This window comes from Hesperophylax consimilis, chromosome 13 (assembly GCF_061612785.1).
Source record: "Hesperophylax consimilis isolate HC1 chromosome 13, BYU_Hcon_1.0, whole genome shotgun sequence".
Taxonomy (NCBI): Eukaryota; Metazoa; Arthropoda; class Insecta; order Trichoptera; family Limnephilidae; genus Hesperophylax; species Hesperophylax consimilis.
The window spans coordinates 34,984,990-34,995,524 of NC_142848.1; the positions used below are offsets into that span (position 1 = coordinate 34,984,990).

Below are 10,535 nucleotides of genomic sequence, written 5' to 3' on the forward strand. Positions count from 1 at the left end.
TTGGTGCGGTTTATGGTCCGGCGGAGTCATTGGACCTTACTTTTTCGAAAATGAGGCTGGAGCGACAGTTACGGTGAATGGATTGCGCTATTGAGAGATGATTAATATTTTTTTTATGGCCGAAATTGGATGGTATTGATCTGGATAACGTTTACTTTCATCAAGACTGCGCTACGTGCCACACAAGAAACGAAACCATTGATCTTTTACGATTGAATATCAAAATAACACCTCTAATTGGAAAACCCTGTATAATTGTACATAAGACCTTAAAGATTTGCTGTGAAATGTGGTCATAGAATTGTATTGAGAACAGAGACTTCTGAGAGAAAAAATGTTTTATTTAGTATACGATAAAAGCGTTTTGAGTCTCAAGTGGTTTAATTTTAAACATTTTAGATCGGTTATAAAAATAGTATTCTCCAAATTAACCATTCATTATTATAGCACCGCAATTATAAGCAATAAAACTTATTTGGCAAAAACTTGGAGTAAATTAATATTAGCACCAATAAAACCAGTTTGTATATTGGTGAATTTAATATTATGCCAACTAGTGGTGGTGATGTTTTTACCAGCTGATTCTCAGAAATTGCTATGTTCATAATATGAGTGCAAACTTTATTCCACACGGGTACAAAAACAAAGATTCCCACCAAAACGATAATTATAGCAGAATACGTAAAACATAATGCAGCGTGTCCGGGGGTAAGTGCACAAACTTCGGGAGGTGATTCTACATGATGGTAGAGGTAAAAAAAAAAAATCCAAAATTTCTAAAAAAATTTTTTTTAGAAATTTGGAAAACATTTGCGTTGCCCAATGGGTCCGCAAGGAATTGACACAAAGTCTTTAAACTAGAAGATATATTATCCATAAAATTATCAATGAATTTAATGATTGTTCTCCCCTTTTGTCTGAAATTAATTTTAAAGTCCCAAACTCGAGAACTAGAAAAAAAACACTTTTTCATCTTCATAAATGTTCTAGGTACTTACATATTTAGAGCATGAGCAACTTTTTTAAGAATTTTAATGATACAGACATATTTTTGTGTAATTTAAGAACATTTCAAAAATATATCTAACTAACTTTGAATAATTTTTAATAACAAAATGCAAGTAATCATTTTGTTGCTATGAATCCTGTCCAGTTACTTTCGATTCATTTTATAAACACTTCAGTTTAGCTGTAGGAATATTAGTGTTTATTATTGCTGTTGTTAGTTTAGTTATGATATGTATAAATTTTAAATATTGTCATTTATTTGTGTTTTTGTATCATAATTATTTTTTTTAAATTTAGTATTTAGAATTTTGTATTTAATGTAAATATTTTGGCCCACGGGTACTGGACCCTTAGTTTTTTGTTTTAATTGTAATGTTTATTTTTCCATAAAAAGGTACTTTTCCATCGAAGATAATTTATTTTGGCACATAAAAAATTAAACTTTTTAACCTAAAAACTACACGTTTGAATTTCGAAAAAATGTTTTGTCTTTTTTACTTGTACTGTGGATGCAGAATCACCCCGTAGTTTTGATTACAAGATTAAAACTTAAATAGCATAGCTATCCAATCAAAGTATGAATGACGTCAATAATTAATTTGTTTCTAATTCCATCTTTTGTAAAGACGTGGGTAATTATTGACTTCAAAGTTGCGAATATTCGCGATTTTGTAAACAAGGAGCGAGTGATATTATTGGTATGTATTTATGACGTCCAAGATGGTAATTTTATTTTCCATTCGCACAGAAATTTGATGAAAAAAATGGGGTACGAGGGGACTTAAGTCCAATCCAACATCTTGCATGACTCAATAGGTGTTATGGTAATGTTCCAAACGACGCATTCTTTCAGAAATAAAAATATTTAAAATTCGTTCATAGAAAAAAATAAACAACAATAAGTCCCAGTTGTTTCGAAAAAATTCACGTGTGACAAATTCATCAAATGGCTATTCAGCGCCCGTTAAACGCCGGTTGTAAGTGCTCTTCAGCTTTCTATCAAATTGTAATAAGCTGACAAGCTTAGAGGAAATATATTCAAACTGAAAAGCTTAACAAGACGATAGTTGTCCTCTTCTGCTGATCACAATTTGTTCCAAAGCTGAAACGGACTTAGGATGAGTTGTTTCATACAATTTGAACGATTCTTCAAATTTAAATGTTCATTTTCGAGCTCTCTGAAAGTCCTATTCAATTTCTGGTATTATATCATTATGGATTAGTTACTTAACACAATTGAAATAATAACAGAATCTGTAAAGAACTTTTACCGAATTTGAAAATGAAGTTTGAAATTTGAAGAATAGTTCAAATTTTCTGAAACAACCCGTCCTTAGAATCGGCATTCAATAGGGACCAATGACAATGTAACAATAAAATTTATGGAAACAACCCGTCCTAAGTAAGCGAAAATATAAAGAAATTAGCTGTCACAGCAACCCAAGAAAATTATGACAACTCAAACAGAAAAGGATATCCTTTAAGGCAGTGGTCCCCAACGCCCGGTCCGCGTTGGTTTCAGGCGTTGACCGGTCCGCGGCGACAAAAAGGTTGGAGACCACTGCTTTAGGGTATTGCTTTTGTTGAAACAAACAATTATTATACCCAATTTTCATAACATACGACAAACAGATCGCATCGTCTTCACAAGTTTAAAATAAAAAAAATAAGTTTTATGTAATGTTTTTACAGTTTCTTTAATGAAATAACACAATAGAAGGCTCTGGACTAAAAATTCGAAGGTCACGAGTTCAAATCCAGCGTTCGCAAGTAATTTTGTAATTAATTTGTTGTCTCACAAATAATTGTATGTACGCAAAATGTGTGAATTATGCTTTCAACGAAAAAATAAAATACACGCTCTCCTCCGTTTTATTCAGTAAATGTGGCACATAAAACAAGACGTGAATTTTGACACGAGTTTTGTCGTCCTCTTCAAATCGAATTTTATTTATATCTTCAAGGTTTATGCCTTTTGAGTGAAGGTTCAAGGAAACAGTTGTGTTTTCAGAAAATCGTTTATGTGTTATGAATTAAAATGTATATTTTATCTATACGATAAGGTTGAATAAACTTCTCGAATTCCGCTTCAAGCTTAATACGTTAAAAAAAATTATAAATAGCACTTGGTTTCAACTAAATTTTTAAAATAAACAACGATTTAGGTGATGATAAAAGATGCAATTGAGTTCCATTTTTTATCAAGTATTTATCTATTTATTTTTGTTATTTATTTTTCTCAACCCTTAAAAGTTAAGTTTAAGGGTTGAGAAAAATGTACAAAATATAAAAATAACCCAAACTAATAACCTACGAACATATTTTGTGCAAATATGATTTAAGATTTTCACGGCCAAAAGTATTTTTGTTATTTGTTTTTGGGGTGTTATGCCGTGTTCAAAAATAACACATCTGCCCTGATGATGGACACTGCAATGCTGTCCGAAACGTTGGCTATAGAAGGAGTTAGCGCAACACGGCATAACACCCCAAAAACAAATAACAAAAATATTTTGTGCATTTTACTTGGTAAATATTCGGTGATCGCTAACCACGAAAATCGATTCCATGTTTTGAATTAAAATGTATATTTTATCCATACCTTTTAATTCCCCTTAATTTCTATAAAAAGCCACTATATGCATTTGTATTTTACGTAATTAAAAATTAGAATGCTAAGATTTAAAAAAAATCACAAATCAGATTCCTTTTATAGAAATTAAGGTGAATCCAAAGGTTTTAATTTAGAAAAATTGTATTAAGCGTGGCCAGCGATCCCGAATAATCACCGTTTACTTAAACCCCGACATCTATTTATGTCTCTATTTGATATTTAAGTTAAAATCGAGTGTTTTTTCTTTACAGAGCCTTTTCATGAAGCGGAATTAAACATGCTTACCAAATAATCAATCACAAGTAATAAAGATAAGTTTCTTACTATTATGAAAAGATTGCAAAGGAGTGTGAAGACTTATAGCAACTTTCGAAAACTTAGCCTTTCTAGGAAATGATGTGAATTTAAACAAAACGGGTAGTATAACTACGTTATAACGAAGAATTTAACAAATTATTTCTAAAAAAATAAAGTAAACTGAGAAAAAAATAAACGCGGAAAAATATAATGCGAAAACAAATTAGGATGAAAAATATATCATTCACATAGCCAGCTTTTATTTTATTCATATTCAGAAATCGTTCCTTATTAATTAGGTGGGTACCTGCTTGCATTTTTTTAATTCTTAAAAAGATATTTTGATATCTGAAATATTTTTTTACGTTTTACGCAGCATTTATTTATTTTAAATCATATAGTAATGGATCAGTTTATTATGGTATGAAATATTCGAAAAATATTTTACGATTTGTAAATTGTACAAAAACATAATTATTACAAGACATAATATTTTTATTAAGAATGAATTTTTATGTAAGAAGTCGGGAACTGACTGGGGCCCGAGGCCATGGCAAAAATCAGAATAATTGATAGTCAGATATGAATGAATGTGAATAGGGCAAGGAGAGTGTGTCAAAACCGAGTTGTTTGTCGGTCCGTCCTCTCTGCCTACCCCTGCGAGGAAACGGTGTGGTGGTTAGTTAGATAGTTAACATTTATAGACAAAACAGGTCACCAAGTGGACCTAGAATATTTAAGTACTGTTTTCCATATCAAATCGGAATGATATTCTGGGAGGTAACGGACGTTCCCGACTTAACTTTGACCATTGTGATTCCTGGCGTCAATTAGAACAAAAAATGTAAATGGATTATTTTCTGTTGTTTTTGTATGTTAAACAAACATTTTACATTTTGAAAGTCATCCATATTTTTTCAAACTTCAAATAAGTCCAGGAATCGCTAGATAAAGTTTGTCTGGTACACCTAACACCATTTATAGATGCAAATTTATAATTTATCATAACTAAGTTGATATTAACTAAGTATTTTTATTTCACAAATTTAGGGTGGGTTTTTTCATTTACCGTTACTTTTAGCTGTACAGTTTGCAGTTACTTTAGCAGTGCAGTTGACATTTACGGCAAAATGAGTTTTTTCACGACGCCAACTGCGAAAGTAAAGGTAAACAGGGATGACAGCATGATAACTAATCTAATTCCCACATTTTCGTATTGGAAACTGTACATATATTTTTTTCATGTGGCAACCCATACAATAAATGTCAAACATAATCTTCATCTATGGTTTCATCGTTTTTTGGTTCGCGCCGTGTGTTCTTATAAAATTGATAATAATGAGTATTTTTGTAGAAAAGTAAGTGGAAACTCAATTATGTCGATATTAATAGTAATTTTATATTATTATCTAAGTACTTTGAAGTGTTTTTGAAATAAAAAGTGGGTATTTAATCTGCCGCCACATCTGTAGGCACAGATTTTGGAAATTACACTTCATTTCAACTTAGTTACTTCAAAAACATCGATTTCAGTCGGGGCTGATGACAAACTGTTAATTTATATTCCATAAAAAACTTTCATATACCTACGTAAATTTTTCATCAGCCTGAAATCGATGTTCTTTGTTGTAGGTAACTAAGTTGAAACGAAGTGTAATTTGCAAAATCTGTGCCTATCAAAAACGTGACGGCTTATGGATTATTTACCAAAAAATGTATGTTAAACCGATTATGTAAATATTTAATGTTATTTTTCAGTACATAACCAATGTTTATATGTTTGCAGCGAACGTGGAAGTATTTTTTCGGCGAGGGAGGTTGAGATGCTAAAGAGCCTCATTGATAAATATGGCAAAATAATTTTGTGTAAAAAAACTGACGCAATGGGCTCACAAGCAAAGGAGAAAGCATGGATAGATATTACAAGTGAGTTCAATGCGTCAACGACCATCTTAAGAACGGTGAAACAGATCAAATACAAGTGGGAATACATGAAGCGCGTCGCAAGAAAGGTAAAAAATCAGTACTCATTTGATATTGTCTTGGATTTATTCTAGACGATTTCACTCTTTCTTGTTTATAATTTAAAAATGTATGTTTTGTTTATTTTAGGAAGCTGGAAAGCAGAAGCAATCCATCACACAAACTGGTGGTGGACCTCCTCCTCCGCCAATGTCCGACACTTCAGAATGGGTGTCTAGTGTAATGAAGGAATCCATTGTGGGGATTACTTCAACGTATGATGGAGATTGTAAGTTCTCATAAACATATCATATTCTGCTAAGGTCTAAAAAAAACATGTCGGCTTTGTTCTCATATAAATATTGTTCATCTTTTCAGCCACACCAAACAATTATGTTCCATTGGATGGGGATTATTATTGTTATTGATGTAAGATGTTGATACATATTAACATATAAATATTAGGGTATTATGAATATGTTGTATAAATGCTGTGTGAAAGGTCCGTGTGGCCAAGCAGACAGCAAGCAGATAAACAAGTGATTTACAAACTGCAACTACAACTGCAATAATTAGCAACTGTCCCGTCAATCAATTACTTGATCCCAATTACATACTGTCATTTCTTTAACCAGGAAATTGTTCTTCCGCCAAATCCCATAATATATAAGTACATAGTTATTATTTGATTTCAGAATTAAATCCTGGGCCATCCCAGGATATATCCTATATCTTGGCACCAAGTCAGGAACTATCCGAAGGAGTGGTAGATGTTGACGTTACATCCAAAATTGAAAGCCACATTGAAACTCCTGCCAGAAGTAAGTGGAATCATTGTAATCAATACAAATTTGAATTAATTCATGAATCCAATAAATAAAATACTAATGTTTATTCTTGTTCCAGATATTCGCAAAAGGTTTCCCAAAGAAACACCTTTGAAACAGTCGAGGCTGTCTGTTTGCACAGATGTGATGAAATTGAAGTCGGAAAAAATACAAACAGAAATAAATGTGATGAAAGAAACATTTGAATTGGAAAAAACGAAAAGAAAATTCGAAGAGGAAAGAGAAAAACTAAAATTTGCTGCTGAAATTTAAAATATTGAATTGGAAAAAAAGAAGAAAAAAATAGAATTACTGTTACTAGAAAAACAATTAAATATTTAATCTAGAGGAAATTATGTATGCATTTCAGCAGTATGTTTTAGTTCTTCTCTTTCATTCTTCCACTTCAACACATTTATTTCCGTTTGTATTTTTTCTGCAGAAGAGGATCGCTGAACCATCGCTTGAATTGCCTTATGTTTAATAATACATTTTAGTTATGCTCTTGTTTGGTCCTGGAATGTGAAGCAATCAGAGCATATTTCTGTAATCGCTCCAGTGGTTAGCCTCCTCAAGGGTCTTCCTCCACTCATCTCGATTTTGGCCTTAATAAATAATTATGTGTATGTAATAAATTAAACAATATTTTGTTTGAACCACTTCTATACTTGTTTATTATTTAATATGTATTAGTTATAACTATATATTTTCATTTTCATCAAAACCCACTGAAAAGGGCATTAATAAATTAAACAATATTTTGTTTGAACCATTTCTATACTTGTTTATTATTTAATATGTATTAGTTATAACTATATATTTTCATTTTCATCAAAACCCCCTGAAAAGGGCATTAATAAATTATGAACATATAATTGTTATTTAGAACTAATAATTTTCTTACATAAGTCCTACAACTTCTTAAATAAAAAATAATATTTTTAAAAGAGTTCATCATTTCAATTCCTCATTTTCTTATTCCTTAAAATGTGCCTACTGCACACTGCTTGAGCAGAGCTTGACGAACTGTCACTTGTCGAGAACATAATGATAATATACTAGCAAGCAAATACCGTCAAATAGAAAATCTCTAAAATAGCTACAACAACAAAATTACCTCTCAACTGTCACTTTGACAATGGCAGCCATTTTTTACTTTGCATTTAGCATTTACAGCATGGTTGCCTTGCTGTAAGATTGTAGGTGAAAGTAAACGGTAAATGTCAAATGAAAAAACTCATTTCTATGACTTTTACTGTTTACTTTTACAATTAGCATTGCATTTAGCATTCTCGGTAAATGAAAAAACCCACCCTTAAACATTTAAAAATACTTTTAATGCATTAAGGATAAATTTGCGGCACGTTCCAGGGGTAGACACTTTTATTCTGACCCTATTGGTGACCAGATCTGAATAGTCATGTAATTTCCCATCTTCAACCCCTCCCCACTACCTTCAACCTCACAACATACCGCAATAGGGGATGCCATAGTCTCATTAGCTCCAAAAGGTTGTGAGCAGCTCAGACTCTCAGCTTTTTTAATGCTTTATTTTTTTTAAACTAAGGGTATATATGGTAGGATTTGAGATATTTACGGCCAAAAGTATTATAGTGATTTGTTTTTGGGGTATTATGCCGTGTTGCGCTACCTCCCTTCTTTAGCCAACGTTTCGGACAGCATTGCAGTGTCCATCATCAGGGCAGATGTGTAATCATTATACATTTGCCCTGACAATACCCCAAAACAAATCACTATAATGTATATTTGTTGGTGTTAATTAATACCTCCCTAATTGAGAATATCTGGTGTTTAGGAACTACTTTGGTATTTCCAATCCTCCATTAGAATCCATCAGGGCTGTTATCAGCAATTCATTGTGGACTTCAAGTCAGCTTGTTAAATAACCATTCTGTAACCCACCCTTTCCCCATCCTTTAAATCAGAATTTTACACAATTTACTTATTGATGATATTTTACACAATTGACGTTCAAAATAAGTTACAGTCTACATTTTATTTAAAAAAAATCTAGTGAAAAGCACAGTCAACGCTAGTACTTCTATAAATATATATATATATTTTTTTATTATTTTTTAAAAGAAAGACAAACATTCCCGGGTTACGAATAACCTGACAATATTTGAAAATCTCCTACTACCAACACAGTAAGCTGAAAATGTTGCTTGTGTTGTGATGGAGGACTTAGCCAGCCGAGGAATTGAACACACAACGCCCGAGTGGGACCCAAGCGCGACGTCAACTCGTCCACCGACCGGTCGAAAATGAATGGTAGGTACATTTAGCAATATAATATGGGTTTTCCAATAAGAGGTGTTATTTTGAATAGACCTTTATTTCGGTAGATGTTACTTTTGAAGTTATCATTTTTTGACTTTTTGATAAGTAAAAACTACATCATTAATAAAAATGGAATGATATACGCTTCAAAAACGCATTGAAATTATTAAAATTCACTTGGGTGAATCAAATGCAAATCATCTTGAGTGATGAGGCCCATTTCCACCTCGGTGGTTTCGTCAACAAGCAAAATTGCCGCATCTGGAGCTCGGAAAACCCAAGAGTTATTGTTGAAAAGCCTCTTTATCTTCAACGTGTGACTGTTTGGTGCGGTTTATGGTCCTGCGGAGTCATTGAACCTTACTTTTTTGAAAATGAGGCTGGAGCAACAGTTACGGTGAATGAATTGCACTATCGAGAGATGATTTATGATTTTTTATGGCTGGAATTGAATGGTATTTAACTGGACAACGTTTACTTTCAACATAACGGCGCTACGTGCCACATAAACAACGAAACCATTGATTTTTTACGATTGAATATCAAAATAACACCTCTTATTGAAAAACCCTGTATTCACAATAAACTCAATGAATTAGATTAAAGTTGTTTTGAATTCCACTCCATTTATTAAAATGAGTCACAGTAATATGTTTTTCTGATTGACAAGAAAATGCCGCTTTGAACATTGCATAATTGCATTTGCTAATTAGTTTTGACTTTGCCAGTGGACCAGCAGGTAATGTGGAGCGGATATTTGATACAGAAAATAAAGAATAATATCGTGTTCAGCGTGGTAATTAATAATTATTAATGACTGAGTTCATTGATCAAGGTAGAGGGCATATTTAATCGTGTTGACACGACCGTGACAAGTCATTATTTGATGTGAGTCATCGAAGGAATTAAAAGATGGCTTTTCTAGATTTCAAGAAGTGGAAAATTAGAAAATACTCCTAATAAGTTTGAATTCAAACCTCCTACTGCGGTATAAGGCGATAGATCAGGAGAGTCCTGCTGAAGAGGTAAGAAGATCTTCCACAACCAGTCTCTCCAGTAAATGGACAGAAGCGTCCACCACCAAGACCTAGACAATTCTCACTCGATAAATTCGGGCACCCCTGCTAACTCACCAAACGTAGCGAACTCATCCACTCATTGTATCTTCAGTGGTATTGTGAATCCAATTGAGGTGATTTTCTCACGAAAACGGCGCTATATAAATAATCCAATCATTATTATTATAGAGATGGTACCATTCTTCAGTGATATCGTGGATCCAATGCATAGAGATTGTCCCATTCTTTAGTGATATCATGGATCCAATGAAGAGAGATGGTCCCATTCTTCAGTGATATCGTGGATACAATGCATAGAGATGGTCCCATTCTTCAGTGATATCGTGGATCCAATGCATAGAGATTGTCCCATTCTTTAGTGATATCGTGGATCCAATGTATAGAGATGGTCCCATTCTTCATTGATATCGTGGATCCAATGCATAGAGATTGTCCCATTCTTTAGTG

At 32.8% G+C, this 10,535-nt stretch overlaps 1 protein-coding gene across 4 annotated transcripts; it reads left to right on the top strand.

Moving 5' to 3' along the window:
- Positions 1-5,105: 5,105 nt before the first annotated feature.
- LOC149418895 (myb/SANT-like DNA-binding domain-containing protein 3) lies at positions 5,106-7,239 on the top strand. Of its 4 annotated transcripts, XR_016303019.1 has the most exons (5): positions 5,106-5,277; positions 5,706-5,931; positions 6,032-6,170; positions 6,577-6,702; positions 6,788-7,239. XR_016303019.1 is itself a non-coding variant. In XM_089639067.1 (4 exons), coding segments are annotated over exons 1-4 (462 nt in total). In that variant the 5' UTR covers positions 5,106-5,182; the 3' UTR covers positions 6,579-7,239. The 4 variants fall into 4 exon arrangements, 3 of the variants coding, with proteins under 3 accessions (XP_089495193.1, XP_089495192.1, XP_089495194.1); XM_089639067.1 differs by having other exon boundaries at positions 6,577-7,239; XM_089639066.1 differs by lacking the exons at positions 6,577-6,702; positions 6,788-7,239 and having other exon boundaries at positions 6,032-6,536.
- The last annotated feature ends 3,296 nt before the right edge of the window (positions 7,240-10,535 follow it).